Source organism: Dama dama, chromosome 9, assembly GCF_033118175.1.
Source record: "Dama dama isolate Ldn47 chromosome 9, ASM3311817v1, whole genome shotgun sequence".
In the NCBI taxonomy this organism is placed as follows: domain Eukaryota; kingdom Metazoa; phylum Chordata; class Mammalia; order Artiodactyla; family Cervidae; genus Dama; species Dama dama.
This window is the reverse complement of record NC_083689.1, coordinates 46732601-46754479: the sequence shown is the minus strand read 5'-3', so window position 1 is coordinate 46754479 and position 21879 is coordinate 46732601. Positions and strand designations below refer to the sequence as shown.

The 21879-nt window shown below is 58.3% G+C and overlaps 2 protein-coding genes across 4 annotated transcripts in view; both read left to right on the top strand.

Annotated features, from left to right (window-relative positions):
* The window catches only part of TCF3 (transcription factor 3), a 32913-nt gene extending 18277 nt beyond the window's left edge, over positions 1–14636 (top strand). Inside the window, exons 6-19 of one of the 3 annotated variants that reach the window (XM_061151256.1) lie at positions 1862–1929; positions 3053–3182; positions 3439–3488; positions 4703–4805; positions 4885–5048; positions 5130–5259; positions 5591–5649; positions 5748–5826; positions 6552–6625; positions 6983–7141; positions 7234–7336; positions 9576–9705; positions 9861–10096; positions 12351–14636. In XM_061151256.1, coding sequence (XP_061007239.1) covers positions 1862–1929; positions 3053–3182; positions 3439–3488; positions 4703–4805; positions 4885–5048; positions 5130–5259; positions 5591–5649; positions 5748–5826; positions 6552–6625; positions 6983–7141; positions 7234–7336; positions 9576–9705; positions 9861–10096; positions 12351–12493 — 1628 coding nt within the window. In that variant the 3' untranslated portion in view covers positions 12494–14636. Of the gene's footprint in view, positions 1–1861; positions 1930–3052; positions 3183–3438; positions 3489–4702; positions 4806–4884; positions 5049–5129; positions 5260–5590; positions 5650–5747; positions 5827–6551; positions 6626–6979; positions 7142–7233; positions 7337–9575; positions 9706–9860; positions 10097–11917; positions 12145–12350 lie in introns of all 3 variants that reach the window. The other 2 variants (XM_061151255.1, XM_061151257.1) reach the window with 2 other exon arrangements.
* Positions 14637–17281: 2645 nt separating this feature from the next.
* On the top strand, positions 17282–20411 carry LOC133062357 (cytochrome b-c1 complex subunit 10). The gene is made up of 3 exons (XM_061151254.1): positions 17282–17435; positions 19690–19833; positions 20256–20411. The coding sequence occupies exons 1-2, from the start codon at positions 17386–17388 to the stop codon at positions 19808–19810; spliced, it is 171 nt and encodes a 56-aa protein (XP_061007237.1). The 5' UTR covers positions 17282–17385; the 3' UTR covers positions 19811–19833; positions 20256–20411.
* The last annotated feature ends 1468 nt before the right edge of the window (positions 20412–21879 follow it).

Genomic DNA, 21879 nt, shown 5'->3' with positions numbered 1-21879 from the left:
GGGCTGAGGGGTGGGTGGTGGTTCCCAGGCCAAGAGTCATGGCAGGATTGGCAGCAGCTGGGAAGGTGGGTGAACTGGGGGTCCCCAGCCGACCAGCCAGGGGGCAGCCAGGGCGTGGGGGCTTTGGAGTCAAGCCCTGTGTGGCTGGATACACTGAAGGAGCCAGATGGGTGAATGTGGCCTGGGTGCAACCGTGGGAAGGGAGGTGGCGAGAGCAGCATCCAGCACCTGCTGTATCCAGTGGGCATCTGTGTGCATCTCCCAGCCTGGGAGGTGGGGCCTGACCCAGGGGCCTGGGGTCACCTCTGCGCCTGCCGCGGGCGGTTCCTTCCTCAGCCTCTTCCAACACGGGCAGTTTCCGCGGCCTGGCCTGGTCAGCGGGCCCAGAGCCCAGCTGTGTCCGCGCCCGCCACACGCTCCTGTGGCCAAGGGGCTCAGAGAGGGCAGCAGGGAGCCCAGGACATGCCCAGGGAACCAGTGGTGATGTGGGCGAGGTCTCACCTCCCTGGGCCCTGGTTTTCTCACCTGTGGACCAGGGCTGGTGTGGCCGTGGTGGGGCGTGGGCAGTGAGTACCAGGGCCCTGGGAGTGGGGTCAGTCTTCCAGTGTGGCCCCCAACCTGGTCAGGCTCCTCGACGAGCCCTGGTGGTCCTGCCCTGATGCAGGGGCCTGGTGCCTGGCTTAGGCACCTGCTATATACCCACAGGGCTCTGGTCACTGCAGGTCACATCCCAGAACCTCTGCTTCCTCTCCTTGTCTCATCTTTCCTTTCAGGATACCCCCTATTTAGTGCCTGCCTCATACTCGATGCGGGGTGGAGGGGCAGGCACCTGGAGCCCTGGCTGGGCTCACCAGCTCTGCTGCCCACAGCCACCCGCCCTGGGAGGAAGGAAGTTCACTCTCTGGACTGTGGGGCAAGTCCTTCTGGCCTCCAGGCCTTAGTTTGTTCATCCCTACCTGGGCCCATTGTTGCCTGCCTGGAGGGGTCATGGGAGGTTGAGCTGCTGGGTGCAGCCTGTGGGGTATCTGCATACTGGTAGGAGCATGGTCCCTCTGCCTGCCCCATAAACAGTGTTTGTTCCAGAAGTCTACTTGGAATTGTCCTTTTAAAATAAAAGGGAGATTCCCCCCCCCCCCCCCCCCCCCCCGCAATTTGAGAATAAATCATGTTAGTCAGTCAAACATTCTGATTCCTTACTTACAGTAGGGCTGGGTATGGTCCACCCTCAGTCAAAGTTGGTGCTCAGCAGAAGCCAGAAACAGACTTGAATGGCTCAACTACTGATTGATCCAGGGACCTGCTTCAGACGAGGCTGGATCTAGGTGTTTGTGTAGCTGCAACAGTCCGTTCACACCAGCAGTTCTCTCTTGACAGGTTGTCCCCCCACAGCGGGGGGCCTCCCCACCCACGTAGAGGGAGGGCCCCTTCACCAAGTCACCTGACAGTGTCCCCAGGGACATCACTTGCTCACTCATTAGCTAACCCTGGCTGGAGGCTGGTAAAGGAGCCCAGGGTCTGGGTGCTGAGCTAAGGCAGCAGCGGGGACCCCAGCCTGTCCCCTGGGAACCTAGCATTCTGGGGAGTTGACACCTCATGACCTTGAACAGAGGAAACCGAAGCTCAGAGGGGTGGGGCGAATTGGTGCTGTCCCAACTCGGGGGTGAGACGAGGAGGGCCTGGCATGTCTGCAGGATACTCTGCAGGTTATCTGGGGGCAGCATCTGGCTGGAGCCCGCTTGTCCCTTGGGCCCTCACTACCCTGCAGGGAGAGCAGTGTCCCACCACATTTCTCAGCGTTGTGCACTTGTGGAGTCCCTACTGTGTGCAGGCAGCTCCGGGTGACCCTCCTTCCTTTCCACAGGCAAGGGCAGTGAGCGGGGCGCATACGCTGCCTTCGGGAGAGATGCTGGGGTCAGCAGCCTGACTCAGGTGAGGCAGTGTCTGTGGGGAGGGCGTGGGACTGCAGAGCCTGGAGAACCCCGCGTTCCAGACAGGGGTTGGGGGGTGGGGTGTGCAGGTGGGTGGGGATGGGGGGGGGCACCTGATCTCTCGTCAGCACCTCACATTCTTTGGTTTTAATTTTAAACAAATTCATCCCGATTTCCTCCTGATCTGTGAAGCTGCTTTGGCTGAGCCGAGTGCTGGTCACTCGCCAGCAGCTGCTAAAACAGGCCAGGGCCCTGGACCAGGCCGGGTGCGTGTGGAGGAGAGGCTGAGTCCAGCCTGCAGGCCCCCTACACAGCTGAGGGGGCTTCAGGAGACACCCGCCCATCCAGCCCCAAGTGGCAGACAGGGAACCTGAGGCCAGCCCAGCCCTGTGGTCTGGCCCACAGCTTCCAGCCTGGGCAAGGTTGTCACCCTTACCCACCCTGCTGCAAGGCTGATGGGGCAGGGGCCCAGCATAGCGGTCCCCTGTGGCCTCCTGTCCTGGTCACCTCTCTAGGCCCTCTCCCCCATCCCTTGGGGGCTTTAGTCTTAGGCCCTGCTGCAGACAGCACCACCCATGTGCACACTAGGCTGCAGCCAACGTGGCAGCTATCACAGCCACAGGACGCCTGCTGGGCACCAGGACCCCTGCCCGGGGAGACCTTGCCTGACCCTGTCAGTCCCCACAATGACTCCTGAGCCGTGTAGCGGCTGGCATGCCCATTTTACAGACTGGAAGGCTGAGGCTGCAGCTGTGGGCCTTCAGCCCCAGTCAAGCCTGCTCTCCAAGGAAGAGTCCCATTTTATACCAGTGTCTGTGAGTTTAAACTGTTTGCCTTAAAAACGCACAGTGGAGGGATACATACAAAGTAAACCGAGCTGATTCCCTAGGCGCAATTGTGTGTGTGTTAGCGCCCAGACCGCGCGGCATCTTCATGTTTGACGGTGTTTCTTTGTCTTTGCATTAACGCCTTGATCAGAGACACTCCACAGGTGCTGGCCAGAAGGGAGCTCCTCCCCAGGTCGCCGTCACCCAAGGACCTGGCCTCGGCCTTTGCACTTATTGTTTAACCAGAACTGGCCGGGGGGCGGGGCTTGACTGGTGACCCCTCCCTCCCTCCCCCAGGTGGGCTTCCTCCCCAGCGAGCTGGCCCTCAGCAGCCCAGGGCCTCTGTCCCCCTCGGGCGTCAAGGGCGGGTCCCAGTATTATTCCTACTCTGGGCACTCTCGGCGGAGAGCAACGGACAGCAGCCTGGGTGAGTGGGCCAGGGCGCAGTCCCCTTGAGGCCCAGCGGTCGCGTCCTGTGAAGTCCACATGCCTGCCCCCAGGGTTCTGTGTGTGGACAGAGGCTTGAGTTGTTCTTTAGTAGAGAAAAGCCCCCAGGTCCCCTCTCTGAGCTGTGGGTGGTGGAGGAGGCTGTGTCTCACCGCTGGTGACAGGCACGTCTGGTGGGAAGGGCCAGGGTGAGGGTGGGAGCCGGGCCGGGGTTCTCACTCCTCCTGTCCTGACAGACTCGCAGCCCAAGAAGGTCCGGAAGGTGCCGCCTGGCCTCCCGTCCTCAGTGAGTCGTGGGACAGATGGGCCCCATGGGTTGAGTGCCTCTGTGACACCCCCCCCAGGGTGGGCCAGCCCCACATGGGCTCTGGTAAAAGCCCCAGGGGCTCGGGGGACTTCTGCCCTAAGGCCCCACCTCTGAGGGAGTCAGGAAGTCCTTCCTTGGGTCTAGCCTGGGTCCCATGTGTTTTAAGATAAATGGTCTCCTGTGGCTGAGGCTCTTCAGAAAGGGCTTGAACAGGAGTCCATCCTGGGAGCGGGAGCAGGTGGGCATCATGGGGGCAGTTCAGAGGGTTTCCCGCTCCCTGTGCCTGGCTTGGAGCCACTCTGCATCCTTGCTCCTCTGCCTGTGGTTGGCAGAGAGCCAGGCCCAGCAGATGGTGCCGAGCCGTCAGTGGCTCCCAGTGCTGAGCTCCCGCGACTTAATCACGCTGGGAGAAAAGGCAATTTGCTGGATTCCCTGGATTGGCCACTGCCCTCTCTGCCTGCCTCCTTCACTGGCCACCAGCACAGCCCCCGAGGCTGACCCAGCCCACTCCAGGCTCAGGGTCACCATCCGAGGTTGAAATCCTGCAGCCTAGGGGTGGGGGGCAGGAAAATAGAGGTTGTTTTAAGCCTCATCTCATGATGTCACATCTGGAACATCAGAGTGAGAGGCCCCTGAGCCCACTCCATCCCCCCTGACTCATCACTTGCTCCCTGCTTTCTGCTCCACTGCTGGGGCAGACCTTGCCAGTCGATCCCAGCACTCTCCAGACAGTGCCAGCCAATCAGGGTTGGTGCTTATCCTAGAAGGCCTTTGCCATCTTACTACTTTGGAGCAGCTGGGGCAGAAGGTTTACCTGGGGCCCTGCCTCTGAGGCTCCCAGGTCTCCTGTGATCAGGGCTGGTCTGAGGGAGGTTCTAACACTGGGGAAAACACTGCTGGGCTTTGATGGGTCAATAGGAGTTTGTTGGATTAAGGAGGGAAAAGATAGTCTGGGTAGGGGTGAGGGGTCTAATCTGCAAAGGCCTCAGGTCTGAATCTGGGACTGCAGAGTGGACAGGAGGTGGGGTGAAGAAGGAACTGCAGATAGGTGATGACACCAGCAAGCCGCAGACACTGGCCGCCAGTTTTGGAGGGAGGGGTTGGAGCTGTATAGTGTACAAGGGGGTGGTGTGGAGGGGAGACAGAGTTAAGCCCCAGTCCTTCCTGTCTGACCATGCCCGCGGCCCCTGCAGGTGTACCCCCCCAGCTCAGGGGACGACTACGGCAGGGACCCCACAGCCTACCCATCCGCCAAGACGCCCGGCAGCTCCTACCCCGCCCCCTTCTACATGGCAGGTATGGGGGCGCACCCAGGCTGCCTGGAGCAGGCCGGGGGTCCCTGTGCACACCCACCTTACCATCCCCCTCTCCACAGATGGCAGCCTCCACCCCTCCGCCGAGCTCTGGAGTGCCCCAGGCCAGGCAGGCTTTGGGCCCATGCTGGGCGGGGGCTCGTCCCCCTTGCCCCTCCCAGCAGGCGGCGGCAGCTCTGTGGGGGGCAGTGGCGGGTTTGGCAGCCTGCATCAGCATGAGCGCATGGTAAGTTATGTGGGTGGCCCTTGGCAGGTGGGGGGCAGCGCCCTGGTGTGACCCTTCTGACCCATCCTTCCCGCCCTGCAGGGCTACCAGCTGCATGGAGCAGAGGTGAACGGTGGGCTTCCAGCCGCATCCACCTTCTCAGGCCCCACAGGCACCTACAGCAGCATCTCCAGCCACACGCCCCCCGTTAGTGGAGCCGACAGCCTCCTGGGTACAGCCCCTTGTCCCCCACCCCCCTGGGCTCAAGATTAGCATTGTTGGTATCATTATCACTGTGATCCTGGTTATCATTGTTACCATCAGCTCCTCAACCTCCCTCAGGTGTTTCAAAGGGGCTTTTTCATTAGGGGGCCCCACTGGAGAAACTGAGGCCCCCAAAGGGTGCTGCTCACACAGAGCCCTGCAGCCCACCTGGCCCCAGAGCCCTGCGGAGGCTGTGCTGGACGGCAGCAGACCCCGACTGGCTGGGCTGCCCAGGGCCAGGCCGGAGCATCTGTGTGGTAGTCTCTGTCGGCCAGGGCCTCACATCTCTCCACTCACAGGCTCCCGTGGGACCACATCCAGCAGCTCCGGAGATGCCCTTGGCAAGGCTCTGGCCTCGGTGAGGCATGGGATGTGGTGGGTGGCTGAGCCAGTGACCCCAAGAAGCTGGCCCTGACAAGCCACCTGGTGGCTTTGTTTCTCCTTGTCCCATCACAGATCTATTCCCCGGATCACTCAAGCAATAACTTCTCCTCAAGCCCCTCCACCCCCGTGGGCTCCCCACAGGGCCTGGCAGGTCTGTGCTGGGTATTGGGGGAGGGGGCCGGGGCTGGTGACTGCAGCCCCCGTTGGGTGGGAGCTGGACCAACCACGTGCCTCAGCTCATGTTCCCATGGCTGTCTCCCAGGCTGTCAAGGAGGGCAGCCTGGAGGAGGGGGATCTCAGGTCACAAAACAGGCCAAAGCTGGGAGGGAGTGCTCCATGCACTGCAAGCCCTGCAGAGGCAGAGGGATCCAGCAGAGGCCTGGGGTGCCCAAGAGCCAGAGCAGACATGGGCCTGTTGGCGTTTATTCACCGCCACGGTTGTTAGTTAGACACCCACTGTATGCCTCATGCTGTGCCCTGGAATGGGGCTCAGGTCCGAGGAGAGCGGACCAAGGGCTCTGGAGTGTATGGGCAGTTTTAACAGTACCCATAGGCCTGTACGGTGTTCTCGGGGCTTAGGTGCGGTGGGACTGGAAGGAGCCTCCTTCCCCATGGGTTTCATGGAAGTGGTAACTGAGGTGCAAAGAGGTGACCTATCCACTGGGTGCGCACCCCAGACTAGGAGCTGCCAGGTTAGCTGGGCCCAGATCCAGGCTCAGGGCCCTTAGACCGACCTGCAGGCATGAGAGCCCCCATGTGGCCAGTCTGAGCATTGTAGCCTGGGACTCCCAATCCAGCCCTGCTTCCTGTGTTAGGCTGTGTGGCACACACTTCAGATCTGTGCCCATTCACGTGCATGTCTCCTGCCCCTTCCAGGGACATCGCAGTGGCCCCGACCAGGAGCCCCTGGTGCCTTATCGCCCAGCTACGATGGGGGTCTCCATGGCCTGGTGAGCGTCCTGGGGTCTGAGGAGGGTGCGCCATGGTGGGAGTGTGGGGTAGGTGCACAGGGACAGACAGGAACACCTGTTCCAGGATGGTGGGTGCCTGAGGAGGTCCATTGATGGGGGAGGCAGGCTGGCTCAGCATTTTGTTTCTGCCATGGTCACGTGACGTCTCACAGGGCATGGAAACCATGTCCTGTAAGAACCCCAGGTGTGGTGGAAACAGCAGAATGTGTGACAGGACGGGTGCCCCTTGACTAGAATGGACGTCTCAGCTAACTTATTGGGGATGAGGTCCAAGGCAATGGTCAGCAAGGTCGCTGGCGGCTGTTCCCAGCCCTTCACCCGCCCTTCTTGCAGCAGAGCAAAGTGGAGGATCACCTGGATGAGGCCATCCATGTACTCCGCAGCCACGCCGTGGGCACCGCAGGCGACGCGCACGGGATGCTACCTGGCCATGGGGCACTGACCTCGGGCTTCACTGGCCCTGTCATGCCACTGGGTGGGCGGCATGCAGGCCTGGTAAGTGCTGGTGAGGGCAGACCTGGGAGGTGGGTGGGTGGTGGGTGGGCTGCACAGGCCAGGCTGGCGCTGATAACCCCCCTCATCCACAGGTGGGAAGCGGCCATTCAGAGGACGGCCTGTCTGGCAGCAGTGGCCTCGTGCACAACCATGTGGCCCTCCCTGACCTCTCCCGGCCGCCTGACTCCTATGGCGGTGAGTCCCAGCAACATTGCCCGTGCTGAGGGCCCACCAGTGAGCTGACCCCTTGCTGCTGCTCTGGAAAAGGGGGCTCCGAACCACCCTCCAGACCTTCCCGTGTGGGCTCAAGACTGTCTACCCCCATTTCCATTTGAGGAAACTGAGGCCCCAGGGTACTAAGGAGGGGGCAGAGGAATGTACTCTCCACATCAGTGCCACCTTCAGCCTCGCCAGAGAAGTCCTACTGTGCCTGGCCCTGGGGTCCCACAGAGCTGGGGTGGGGGCACTGCTGCTTCGGGAGCTGGGGAACAAAACAGATTGAGCAGAAAAAGGGGGTGATTTGTGTAGAAGTCGGAAGGTGAAGTGAGCATGTTGGGACACAGGCTGGGGGGAAAGTTGGTGGGTGGGGAGAGGGGCACTGCAGCGTCTGCAGTTTTAAAGTTAGGAGTGAGCAGGCAGGTGCCAGGGTGAGTACGTGCAAAGGCCCTGGGGCAGGACCATGTCTGCCATGTTGGAGGAACAGCTGGAGCCAAGTGAGGAGGGGGAGAGAGGGAGGAGGGGAAGGCAGGTGGTTCAGGGCCTTGTGCGCCCTGGGAGAACTTAGGCTTTTACCTCGGAGTAGGTGGGAGCCTGGAGGGCTGTGGACAGAGGAGGGCCTGGGATTTTGCTCAGGTGTTCACAGGCGCCCTCTGGTGACTGCTGCTGGGAGGACAGACTGGGGGCAGAAGAGACTGCTCCTCCAGGAAGGAGGATGTGGGTGGCTGCTGAGGACCAGCCTGGGCAGAGGCCATGAGGGGCAACTTCCAGGGGCTCTGAAGGATGTGAAGACATGGAAGATGAGGTGGGGTTCCAGTTTGGAGATGGCATCTAGGTGTTCTTGGCACATGGCGAAGTTGACGGTCCCAGCTGGAGTGTGGACAGGGCAGATCCTGGATCTGTGCATCGGGGCGGGCACTGAGGCTTATGGAGGAGGGCGCACTATGTCAGACGGTGAGCTGAGGACCCCGCTAGGGCGGGGGCAAGGTCAGTGGATTTCTGGGGTGTTAATTGTTCTGGGAAGCAGAGAAATCAGTAGCGGGAGGGGGCGAAGTCAAGAGGGTTTCTTTCAAGACTGAGGGAGAGGCAGCATGCTGTGTGTCCCGCAGTCAGCCAGGGGACAGCCATCTACTTCGCAGATTGTCAGCAGAAAGGGGTAACTGTGGCAGGCTGCCCACTTGGGCTTGGGGTCCTGGATCTCATGGGGGCTGCTCCACCCACCCCGCCCTCAGCAACCTTGTGAAAAACAGGTTGTCAGGTGACATAGTGTGCTATGCAGACTTGACCAGGCCCCCACCACACAACCTTCATGCCTGCCTGCACACCCCCACCCCCAGAACCAGCCTAGCTCTGATTTGTGTTTCCTGGATGTCTAAATTTCATCTCTCCACACCCAGGGTCTCACCCTGAGGAGGGGTGGTGTCTGACGGGGATGCTACCCAGCGCTCACAGGGCCCAGGACGCCCAGTCTGGTGCCAGCAGTGCTGAGAGGCCCGAGTCAGTCTCTTCCCAGGGGGTCATCCCTTCCTACAGGACAGCCCAGACCTTCTTGGGACCCACAGTGGCTTCAAGCAGCTGTATACCCTCAGCTGCAGGTTGGTTTATGTCGCCATCCTGCTGGGTGGCCTTCCCACCCATGCAAGGACTACCCCGGCCTCACAGGACATTAGGCCCCTCCCAACCCTGGGCCCTTGTGCTGGCACTTTACAAAATCTCCTGAGCAGTGTCTCCTGGTGTGGGTTGGGATTTCCAGGTCTGTGTGTTGCTGCTTTTTCCAGGTCAGGTGAGAGGGTTTTCCCAAGAGGTCACACCCAGGACCGGTGCTAAGACCCACAGTGGTTCCTCCATTCAGGGTGATGGAGCAGCTGCGGTGCCCAAGTGCCCTGCCTGCTCCCTAGATGCTCCGCCCTCCCCTCACTGAAACTGCTCCCTTTCTCTGCTTGTGGGTGAGGAGTCTCTGTTCTGTGGCTCAGCTGCTTATTTTCTTGGTGATGAGACGTTCTCAAGTTGGATATATTCAAGTTCATCGATTTCTGTTTCGAGGACAGCGCTTCAGTGTTTTAGGAGACTTCTCTGGCCCTGAGTGGCCATAACCTTTTCGTGCACTTTATTCCCAAGGCCTTTTGGTCCTCGGGGTCTGGGAACGGATGCCCGTGTGGGGCTGGGGACTGGCTCTCCAGGGGCTTCTGCATGGCCCGCTGACCCCTGCCTCTTGCAGATCTCGGGCGCGGCACTGCCCCAGGCACCACCGACATCAAGCGGGAAGAGCAAGAGGACGAAGAGAACGTGGCGGCTGACACTGCCGAGGATGAGAAAAAGGACCTCAAGGCTCCGCGCACCCGGACCAGGTGCCGCTCTCCCCCACTCCCACGGGCCCGCCACACACGTGCACAGGGCCTCCTGGGGGCGCACGCGCACACGCCTGGGACGCCCGCTCCCATGGCAGCGGTGGGTCCATGCCCGGCCTTGCCTCACTGTCTTCCTCTGGCCCCCGGCCCCGTAGCCCAGACGAGGACGAGGACGACCTTCTCCCCCCAGAGCAGAAGGCTGAGCGGGAGAAGGAGCGCCGGGTGGCCAATAACGCACGGGAGCGGCTGCGGGTCCGAGACATCAATGAGGCTTTTAAGGAGCTGGGGCGCATGTGCCAGCTGCACCTCAACAGTGAGAAGCCCCAGACCAAACTGCTCATCCTGCACCAGGCCGTGTCGGTCATCCTGAACCTGGAGCAGCAGGTGCGAGGTCAGTGGGGGCGCGCTCCCTCCCCTCCGCTGCCCTCGCTCGCCCCCCCTTTCCTGGAGCCCACCTCCCCTGCCTTGATCCCCTGACCTTCCATGCTATGACCTCCCCCTGCAGTGATGTCACCCCTTGCTATGAGCTCCCCCCTGCAGTGATGTCATCCCGTGACTTCCCTGCAGAGACTTCTCTGCTGCTGACATCACCCCCCGCTGACTTTCCTTTTCCTGCAGTGACCATCCCTTCCTCAGTGACCACTTCCCTGCTGTGACCATCGCCCCCAGTGACCTTCCCCGGACAGTGACCACCCTCCCTGAAAGTGACTGTCACTGCAGTGACCACACCCCCAGTGACTATACCCTGCTGCTAATCTTGGCCTTCTGCCTGGCCTAGCCTCATTTTCCCCTCTGAGATGGGAAGAACAGACTCCAGATCCCTAGCTCTCTAGACCTGGGCACTTGGGTGCAGAATTGTGTCCCCAGACCCCAGAGAACCCCCCACCTGCTCAGCTCTTCCTTTTCACGAAGCCCAGAGCTGGGCTGGCAGCAACTAGCATCCCCTGGGTCCCACAGGCTTCTCTGTCACTCTGAGTAGGCACTCTGTGGCCATGAGAGCCCATCAGCCCCACCTGCAGGGGGGTTCACCCCCATCCCGAAGGCTGAGTGATGATCTCAGAAAGGGACCCCCTGTGACTGTCCCCCACAGCTGCCTTCTTAACTCCCCCACCCCACCCTTGCTGCCCTGTTAACCCTTTCTTTCCTGCAGTGCTGTCGCTTGGACTGGAGCTAGGGCCCTCGCCTGTTGCCCTCTGTCCCCTCAGCTCTGAGGTTTCCACGTCTCCATTGGCGATGTGGGTGTCACACTGTGTGTGTGTGTGTCTGTCCCCGCCCCCCACGCCTGCCCCTTTGCTCTCTGCCTCCCGTGCTCCCCCTCCCCTGGCCGCCCTCCTCACCTCGCACTTGCGCCCAAGCACTGGAGCACTGGACGCCAGGGCTATGGCCCAGGCCTTTCTTCCCCCATGGCCCCTGCCCGCCAGGACCTGAGGGAAGAAAGGGGACCCAAGGCCTGACTGTCAGTTTGGTCTGCGCGCTTGTCCTGGGCTCCGGCCGCCGCCGCCACCCACAGGTGTCACTTAGACCTGAGGGGGCAGGGTGGGCAGGTAGAATAGGGCCCCCAGACCACAAGGCAGGTGTCGAGTGAGACTGGCCCTGTGCTGGGAAACAGGCAGAGATGGCTTGTGCAGTGCACCCTGCTGCATGGCAGGGGCCTGATCTGGGTGTGGACTCCATGGTCCCCGGGTGGCGGACTGAGCCCGTTACAGACTGGGGGGGGCTCGACACCACATCCAGCACACAGCTTTCACAGTGCAAGTACCAGGGTCCAGGGGCCTGCGGGCAGGACTCAGGGTGGCTATCAGGCAGGCAGAGTCCAACTTGGGGAGAGACATTTCTGGGGACCCAGGGTGAGGGGTCTCAACGCTGTGAACCCCTCTTCCTTCAGGGGCTCCAGGCCCCTTGTGCCTGAGGTGGTCCAGCTGGGCCCAGCTCCATCATTCAGCAAACAACTGCTCTGAAGGGGAAGGTCGTCATCCCGGGAGGGGTTACGGGGCCTCCCCTGCTTCCTGGGCCATCCTGGGCACGGGGAGCAGGCAGGGGGCAGACTGCGCCCCAGCTCCCTGTCTACCCTAGGGTGGGGGTCGAGGCCCTGCCTGCAGCCAGGCACAGGGCGCCCCTGGAGCTTGGCCCAGGGCGTGCGCCCACACAGCCAACGGGTGCCCTCCCCACGACCCTGCCCGGGACTAATGGGGCCCCCGGTGCTGTGACTCAGCAGTACGGAGGAGGTGCTATCCCTGGAGGAGAAAGACCTGAGGGACCGGGAGAGGCGCATGGCCAATAACGCGCGGGAGCGGGTGCGCGTGCGGGACATTAACGAGGCCTTCCGGGAGCTGGGGCGCATGTGCCAGCTGCACCTCAAGTCGGACAAGGCGCAGACCAAGCTGCTCATCCTGCAACAGGCCGTGCAGGTCATCCTGGGCCTGGAGCAGCAGGTGCGAGGTAGGCGCCCGGCCGCCCCGCCCCGCCCTCCCCACCGGTGGTGCTCCGCCCACTTTGCGGACCCCGCCCCCGCCCTGTCCACCGGCGCTCTGCCCGCTGCTGACCCCCGACCCCGCGGCCTTATGCGGACGGGCAGAGAAACGGAGGCGCACTTCGTCCTCGCTCCCCGGGGGACCCTCTCCCACAGTGCTCTCCCTTCCCCTCAGAGCGTAACCTGAACCCCAAAGCGGCCTGCTTGAAGCGCCGGGAAGAGGAGAAGGTATCGGGCGTGGTTGGAGACCCCCAGATGGTGCTGTCGGCTGCCCACCCCGGCCTGGGCGAGGCCCACAACCCCGCCGGGCACCTGTGACGGGAATGTCGCCCGGATAAGTGACCCCACCTCGGTCTTACCTGAGACGGTCACGCCAGATGCGAGATCCCCACCCCACGTCGCCCGAGGTCAACCTCGAGCCAGCATCGCCCTGGGCCCGGCCACCAGGTCTCCTGTCGGATGGATCCTGAAACTGCGTCTAGGCCCTGCCGCCCGGGCCTGGGCCTAAAGGAGCATTTTTGTTTGTTTTTTGGCAATAGAACCTGAAACCAAGCAAGAAAGCAAGCCAGAAATACATACACTTTGTCAGAAAAGAAAAACAAGATGCCTTAAGTTAAACGTGAGGTCAAACATGCTGCTCATGGGAGGGAGAAGCTGTGCGGAGCCAGCAGCAAATCGTGCCTAAGCCTAATCGTTTTTGTTTTTGTTTTTAAGGAAAATAAAAGGAACCTTAGTTAGGAGATTTTTTTATATATATATATAACGTAGAAGGAAATTAGAATGTCCTTTTTTTTAAGCTTTTTTGCATATGTTTTGTAAGCAACAAATTTTTTTGTATAAAAGTCTCTTGTCGCTATTTCTGCTGCTGTTTCTAGAAATGAGCATTGCATTTCATTATCAACCAGATTATTAAAAATTGTATTAAAAAGACCCCAGGACTTCCCTGGTGGTCCAGTGGTTAAAATTCCATGCTCCCAATTCAGGGACATAGGTTCCATCCCTGGTCTGGTAACTAAGATCCCACGTGCAGTGGAGCATGGCAAAAAAAAATAAAGACCTCATGTAGACCTGAGGTCTCCCATCCTCTCTGGGAGCTGCTGGTCCTGGGGGTGGTTGCTGCCATCTTGTTCCGGTTCTAACGTGGGGGGGGGGGGGGTGTTCTCTAAAATATGCTCTCTGTGAAATGGTGGGTGGGCCTCACCCTGATGGGGATCTCCCTTCCCTATCTGCTGTCCCCATCCTCAGGAAGGGCGACACCCTGGTGGGGAATCTCAGTGGAGACAGGGATGATCCCCGATCAGAAGGTCAAGGTTCCTCCCCTGTAAGCAGCTCTGTCCCTCCCTCCCCACCCAGCCCCACACTGAGCCCCGAGCCTGTGGACCTCTCCAAGATAGGACTTTGTGAGAACCACTATTCCCAGGCTCAGGGCCTGCACATCTTCACCTATTTGGCCAGGGGACCTGAGCCCCTGCTTCGAACTCTAGCACAGAAACCCCCGCTCCCCAAGTGGTTGTCCTGATGTGAGGGGAGGGGGTGGGGGTTGTACAGGGTCCCTGCCTAGAAAGGCCCGTGGTCTGCGTGTCTACAACCCTGGAGGGTGGGCTGCCCTCAGGCTCTAAGTGCCAGTCCCCAAGCCTCCCCAGGTACCCTTCTCACCTGTGTTTAAGGGGGCCTATTTGACCTGAACTGCTGGGACCATCCCAGGCTTAAACTGAAAGTCCAGGATGGTCACTCTGTGTATCACCTGGGCATGGAGTCAGCCCTAGTGGGATCTCACCTGCCCTCCCTTCTTTCCTGCACAGAGGCCTTATGGACCCCCAAGCTGGCTGTGGGCACCCCACACCACCAGCATCCCAGGCATCTACCCTAAGACTCCCACCCTCATTCCCCAAGGACTGGGGGGCCTGGCCCCCAAGACTGGAATGCCCCTGTGACTGGGTATCCCATGAGAATCTTGAGGAAACCCCAAGACCAGGATGGGTGGGATATCCCAGCTTGGGGGGCCCGCCTCTGGACTCCTGGGGTTCCCCTGGGCTCTCCCCCAAGACTGAGTCACACTCCTTGGTGACCCCCCTGGTCTATGGGTCTTATCTCTTTGGGGAAGCTGCCTCAGTTTCCCTCTGCAGCTCCCTGAGGCCCACAGATTTCTGAACTCTGTATCACATATATAATTTAAGTTTTATATGTTATATATATATAAAATGAGATTAACCCAGCCTGGGGAAAAAGCCTTGAGGGAAGGGGAAGAATCACAGTTACAGGAAAATTGTGCTCTGAGTGCCTCAGGATAACTGACTTTTTTAAAAAAAAAAGAAAAAGTTTTAAGTAAAATAATTTTATACAACTCAACACAGCTGGCTGGATTCTTTGGAATTTTTAATAGTGATCCTCTAAGAGTCGATTTGGCGACCTGTCCTGTACATAACAGCACTGTAGCAATAAATGACATTTTATGACAATACTTGGCTCTCCCTTGATCTTTCAGCTGTTGTGTGCTTACGGATGAAAAGGGGGTTGAGGAAGGGGTGCTGGGGTGCCTCAGCACACCCCGCCAAGGATGGCACTGGGCATGCGCGCTCCAGGGATGGCGCTACTTCCGTGTGCGCATGCATGGCTCCCAGGGCAGCTGAAACAGCTCCGTGCGGGCCTGGGGGGCTGGGTATAGGGGGTTTCAGGTGTGGCAGTCATGCTCCCTCCTGGCCCTCCCAGGAGGGTCCCTCCTGCCTCTTAGCAGCTTCCAGGGGCCCAGGGTGTGCCTTGGTTTGCAGCCACATAACCCTGATCGCCACCTCCATTTTCAGGTGGCCTCTCCCTGTGGGTCTGTGTCCTGGTACCCCTCTTACCTGCCATTGCATTAGGGCTACAAAATCTCCAGCATGACCTCATCTTAACCAATCACATCTGCAGACACCTTATTTCCACATAAGGTCCTGTTCACAGGTGGAGGGGGGTGGTGTCAAGACTTGAGCAAGTCCTCAGGAGCACAATTCCACCCTCAACCCCGGTTTGACGGGGGTGGTGAGTAAGGTCAGTAGAGTCATAGGCTGACCTGGACCTCAGTAGGTCCATGGGTAAATACACAGGTCCAAGTTGTATGTTTTAAGTGTATATATGACCCAAACATACCTCAGTAAAGTTGTAAAAAAATTTTAAAAGAATCCAACAGATGATGGATACACACAATGTGGTCCCTCCACACGTGGAAGCATCACTCAGTCCTGAAAAGGGCTGAAGCCCTGACACTTGGTACTACATGGACAGACCCTGAGAACACGATGCTCAGTGAGAGAAGACACAGAAGGACACACAGGATGTGATTCCATTGATGGGAAACGTCCAGAACAGACAGATCTACAGAGAGTGGGGTCCTGGTTGTCAGGGCTGGGGGCAAGGAGAATGGGGGGATACTGATGGAGATGGGATTGCTTTTGGGGTGATAATGTTACGGAATTAGAGGTGGTGGGCACACAATCATATATTAAAGGCCACTGAATTCTACACTTTAAAATGGTTAACTGTATGTAATGTGAATTTAACATGAGAAAAGAGTTCGGTTTCCTGAGGGTCAAACAGGGATCCTACATGGAACCCAGGGTCAGCTGGGGATGGGGGTGGGGGTGGGGGCAACCATTCTTGCTTATCCACTATCTCTCTGGTCACAGAATCCTAGTATTCTATTTTAGGGATCCTCCTCCAATTTTAGCCCACATCCTCAAATGAGAGGGGCCGGCTCTTCTGTTTCCACAACACGCTAGTAAGGACCAGCTTTGGGGCATTTTCTGAGATTATTGGGAAAGAGATGCTATCTTCCTACAAGGGCTGCTGGAATGTCAACCCAGAGGTTCTATGTCAACCAGGAGTTTCTGAGTGCCTCTGCTCAGAGACAGTTCACCAGAGAGTATAGGCAACACAGAGGAAAGTAGGAGTTGAGAGATGGAGAGAAAACATGTAATGATATTGCTAGACTCCTGGATGCAGCTGAGCCTGAAGCCACCCAACATGCCTTACTTCTTTCCTCTTAATCTGATTTTTGTTTATCACTTGAAATAAAAAAGCATTCTGCCCCCTGAGCTGAAGTGCATTAAGCACGAGGAGCAACGTGGCAGACCTTCAGAAACTGCTGGATCCAGGACCTGCAGCCCCAAGGCCTCTATGCCCCATGTCTGCTCATCTTTTCAGGCTTCTAATCTCTGTCTCAGATTATACAATCTTCAGGGTGGGCCCTCCATCCCACTTTTTAGGTTTTCCATCAAGGACAGAGCCTATTTCAGGTCCTCTCTGATCCCAACGTAAGAAATCCTACAGCATCTGGACAGGCAGAGAAACTATGTCCAACTCAGTAGCAAGGAGCATCCGTTGTGCCCAGACCGTGGTCTCTAACCAACCCTTTGAGGCTAGAGTCTCAGGAGGTGCCCAGGGCGGATCCCAGGAGGATGAGTTGGGCTGGCCAGACAAACTCCAAGGTGTCCAGTCCGCATTTCCAAGCATACATTCGCCGCTGGAGCCCCAGAATGACGAGGACTCACCTGTCCTGGGTCCACCAGCTAAAAGGTGGTGTTCTGAATGCACACAGCGCAAGGAGCCAGGCCTCCCTCTGCTGCTGGAATGAGGAATATCTCCCAAACGAAACGTGCAAACAATTTTGGACCCGCCTCCGAGCAACACACAACTTAGTGCCAGCAAACCGAGGCTAGAGGAAGCACTATCATCTGGCCAAGGTGTCACACGCAGCGAGTCCAGTGACAACGCCCAATTCCTCCAAAAGAGAGTTCAAATCGCCACCCTTCCCCTCTGTGCGACTCTGGGAGAGTCCCTTCCCCGTCAGGTCTCAGTTTCTTCAACTAAAAGTAAAGTTCTAGCACCTAACTGGAACACAAACTCACAAAACGCCGCGGATTGCAAGTTGCGCACCTTCCGGACGCTCTGACAGCCATAGGCCGAGCCTGCTATGCGCATCACGTGATCACAAGGCCCGGCCTCCAGGGCCCGCCCATTCCAGTCTGAGTTCTTCAGACCTTTCCCGGAAGTTAGTGTAAATATCTTGCGAATCTGCGTGCGCAGCGGCGGCGGCCTCACGGTCCCGCTGTCAGCCCTCCCTGAAGGGGACGGGGCGGGGCCTCCCTGCGGGCCTGCGCGCTGCGGCTAGCGCGCCTGCGCAGTGCGCCCGAATCGGCAGGGCCCGGGTCACCCTGAGCAGGGAAGGTGCCGCCATGCTGACCAGGTTCCTGGGCCCGCGCTACCGCCAGCTGGCCAGAAACTGGTGAGGACGTAGCCCCCGCCCCCGAGCCCCTTGTCCTTCCAGGTCCCAGATGGGGAAACTGAGGCACGGAACGGCTGCGTGGTCTCCCCGCGCACACTCGTGTGTTGGGCCCCCGACCCGCTCCACCTGGGGGCCGCGATGGTGCCCCCGCGGTCCGCGCTCAGAGCCCCCGCTCAGCTCCTGGAGCCTGGAAACTGACCCTGTGTGCTGCTCCTGGCTTTGCTTCTGCCTGATGTTGCTGTGAAGCCGACATCTCTCTCTGTCCCTGCTCCCCGTGGGAGACGGGTGGAATGGGTGTGGCCCCACGTGGCAGCGGGATTGGGGAACCCACAACGTGGGGCGCTGAGAAACAGGGGCCTGTACTCGGCAGTCGTGTCCTCGAGCTCTGCCAGGGAGAGTGACAAGTGGGGACTGTCCCTGGACGGCGGCGCTGCTAAGGACCTTCGGGTGGACAGTGACAGTGGCGCTTTACAATTGGGGCAACTCAGGCCGAAAGGCGGTCCCTAGCGTCGGGTGGGACCACCTGAGACCCCTACCGCCCCTCCCCTGGGGCAGCACGAGCCTTCGGGCACCGTCTGTCTGTCCCTGTCTGCCTTGATCAGAGCAGCGACACCCTCATCCAGGGTTTCATTCAGTTAGCAGTACCCACTGAGCACCAGTGTGTTCTCACCTAGCACTGCATTGGGTGCCAGAGACAGCGATAAACGGAAACTTCCAGGCTGACGCTGTAGTCCCTGGACAAGAAAAAACTAAAACGGTATGATCCATGACATGAGGTTGATGTAAAATATTAAAGGGGATGGGTGCAGCCTTGCACTGGCTTCCGGAGGCCGGGAAGCAGGACTCACCGCCAGGAGGCACTGTGCGGTTGTGTCTCAGATTCGGAGCATACATGCTCACCAGCTGGGGATCCTGCACTCAGCCCCTCTCAGAGCCCTGGTGTCTTCCTTTGAAAAAGTGGAGGATAGGTGGTGAGGGTGTAAGGAAGGCCCATGAGGGACTCTCAGCAGCACCACCTTGGGTGCCCTTTGGAGGTCAGGTTCGTTGCCACCTCCCTCTGAGCGTCCACAGGCCCCAAGGCAAGTGGCCAGGACGTTGGGGTCGACGGCAGGTGGCTCTGATTCTGTTGTTCAGTCGCTAAGTCGTGAACTCTTTGCAACCCCATGGACTGCAGCACACCCAGGCTCCTCTATTCTCCACTGCCTTCTGGTGTTTGATCAAACTCATGTCCATTGAGGTGGTGATGAAACCATCTAATCCTTGGCTGCCCCCTTCTCCTTTTGCCTTCAACCTTTCCCAGCATCAGGGTCTCTTCCAATGAGTCAACTCTTCACATCAGATGGCCAGAGTCAGTCCTTCCAATGAATGTTCAGGGTTGATGTCCTTTAGAATTGACTGGTTTGATCTCCTTGCATTCCAGGGGACTCTCAAGAGTCTTCTCTAGCACCACAGTTCAAAAGCATCAATTCTTCGGCACTCAGCCTTCTTTCTGGTCTAACCTCACATCTATACATGACTACTGGAAAAACCATAGGTTTGACTATATGGACCTTTGTCAGCAAAGTGAGGGCTCTGCTTTTTAATATGCTGTCTAGGTTTGTCATAGCTTTCCTTCCAAGGATCAAGTGTCTTAATTTCATGCCTGCAGTCACCATCCACAGTGATTTTGGAACCTAAGAAAATAAAATCCCCCCCTCCATATTATATTCATTAGGGGTGTGACTGGGTCCTGCTGACACTCAAAGGGAGGGGTATGCAAGCCAGGAGGTGGGACTGTTGGGGACGTCCTTGACCATGCCCATTGCTGGATGTAAACGTGGGGTGTGGTGGTCTTGGAGCCCCTGCTTTGGCTCTGCACCCAGCGGGCTGTGTGTCTCAGGGACATGGCTTGCCCTCTCTGTGCCATGGTCTCATCAGTAAGACGGGTCCCTGACAACTCTCGCCTCAGTCCATTGGCTGTCTCAGAGATGGGGCTGCTGTAAACTGCATTCGTTAATGTGCCTGCCTGCAAGCTTTTACTATCCTTATAGTTACAAGCTTGGAATTGGGCTTTTCTTTTCTTAGCAGAATTCCTCAAATAAAACCTTTAGCAGATCTTGATATGAAAGCAGATGGGAATGGCCTTGCCTCCGGGTCATCAGCAGGATGTGTCCCGCCCACACATGGGGCAGGGCCACATGTCCCTGCAAGGCGGACACCTGATGAACAGCTGCGAGGGAGGGGCGCTGAGGCCTGACCCCTGCTGTCCTTGCAGGGTCCCCACAGCAAGCATATGGGGCGCCGTAGGTGCCGTGGGGCTGGTATGGGCCACTGACTGGCGGCTGATTCTGGACTGGGTGCCCTACATCAACGGCAAGTTCAAGAAGGATGACTAAACTCACGACCTCAGGCCCCTCTGGTGAGTTTCAGCAGCAGTCAGTGGGGGTAGCCTGGGATCCCTGAGCGGCAGGTGTGGGGAGCTCACGTGGACAACCCTACTTGAGGGCAGGGCCCTGCACAAGCCCCCTGCCCAGTAGTACAGAGCTACAGGATGGCAGCCTGGGTCTATGGAGTGGGCATGGCCCCTTGGGGCTCCATCCTGGAGCCTCAGCCTGCCTGGGCCTAGTCGGGGTGGAGGGATGCCCATCTCACAGATGGGAAAGCGGAGACTGGCCTCCCTGGGAGTGCTACCGTGAGCGCTGACAACCCCTTCACCGTGCTGCACACTGGACAGTCCAGAGTGTGTGTACATCCCTGTTTCAGACTCCTAGGTGGCAAGGCCAGGTCTGGGGCTAGAGCCTGGCAGCGGCGTCTGCTCACCCTGCTCTGTACCCCCTCCAGGTGTCTGCTGTACTGCCTCCTGCCATCTGCATCTGGAACTGCCCAGGCTCTCTGGATGGACTCTAGGAAGTCGCTGGCACGAGTTCATTTCCTCTTTTGGTGGAAATAGCTTTCGTGTGTGGACACACACGGCATTAAACCTCACTCTGAAACCTGCCCGCCTGCACGTGCTCATGCTGGGGTGCGGTGACCTGGGGATCCCTTCAGCACCAGAACTGCACAGATCTGGGGTTCCCAGGGGCTGGCAGACATGGTTTGATCATTTCAGATGTGTGGTGGGTGATACTTGCATGGTGTTTTTATCTCTTGCTGCCTAAACACGTTACTTCGACTTGGTGGCTGAGGACAAACATTACCTCACAGTGAGAGTTTGAGAGTGATCTGTCTGAGGGGTGCTGGCTGAGGGTCCCTCACGAAGTTGCAGCAGAGGCATCAGCTTCATGGCTGGGGGTGGGGGTGGGCAGGTATTGGGGCTTCCATGAGGCCCCCTCACATGGCTCCTCCCCATGTGGGCCTCTCAGGTGTGACTTGAGCCTCCTTACTACATGGTGAGCGAGGTTGGGGGAGTTGCCTTTTACAAGCCACTCAGAAGTCTCAGGCCATCTCCTCCACATCTCGTTCAGGGGGAGACTGTGTCTTGAAGGGAGGCACCTGAGAACCCATCTGTATAGGCACAGATGCAAACATGAGCAGGTGTAGGATGATGGACTGCGTAACACCTGCCAAGTCCCGGAGGAGGCTAGAAACGTCCTCTCTGTGAAAACAGCCATCTCATGACTCTGCCACCACAGAACAGAGGCCCAGCCACCGAGGCTGCAGTGAACCTCTCCTGGCTCTGGAGGCTGCAGCCTGAGCTTGCTTCTGGAGGCCTTGTTCCTGGTTCGGCTGCCTCCTCACCACGTCCTCATGTGGCCTTTCCTTGATCTGAGAGCAGGGGAGCTCTCTGGGGACTCTTCAGACACGCTGCTTCTAGGGGATCAGGGCTGAACCCTTTTGACCTCATTTAACCTTGACAGCATTCTTGGGGGCCCATCTGCAGATGCAGCCACACTGGGGGGTTGGGGTGTCAATATACACACACATTTCATGGAGACATACTGGCACATACTTTCAGTCCACAGCAACTTCATACATTTTAACACAAGGAGTGGCGTGTGCTACATAATTTTCTGCACCAGCCTTTTTCACCTACTGTTTATTTCCTGGAGGCCAGGGCGCTTCAGAAGGAACCCAGCTTCATCAAAAAGTCTACAGATAATAGCTGCTGGAGAGGTGTGGAGAAAGACCTCCCACACTGACGGTGGGAATGTGAACTGGCTCAGCCACGGTGGAGAACGGTTACGGAGGTCCCTTAAGAAACTACAAGTGGAATTACCATGTGATCCTGCAGTCCCACTCCTGGGCATATATCTGGAAAAGATGAAAACACTCATTTGAAAAGATGCATGGATCCCAATGCTCATAGCAGTACTATTCACAATAGCCAAGACATGGAAGCAACCTACAAGTCCATCAACAGATGAATGGGTAGTGTGGTCTGTATATACAATGGAATATTACTCAGCCATAAAAGGATGAAGTATTGCAGCAACATGGATGGGCCTAGAGATTTTCATACTAAGTA

Excerpts from the sequence above, each read along its gene's own strand:
- LOC133062357 (XM_061151254.1), top strand. The coding sequence starts at position 17,386 with ATGCTGACCAGGTTCCTGGGCCCGCGCTACCGCCAGCTGGCCAGAAAC. Across the intron at positions 17,436-19,689 it reads CGCCAGCTGGCCAGAAACTG|GGTCCCCACAGCAAGCATAT; the intron begins GTGAGGACGTAG and ends CTGTCCTTGCAG.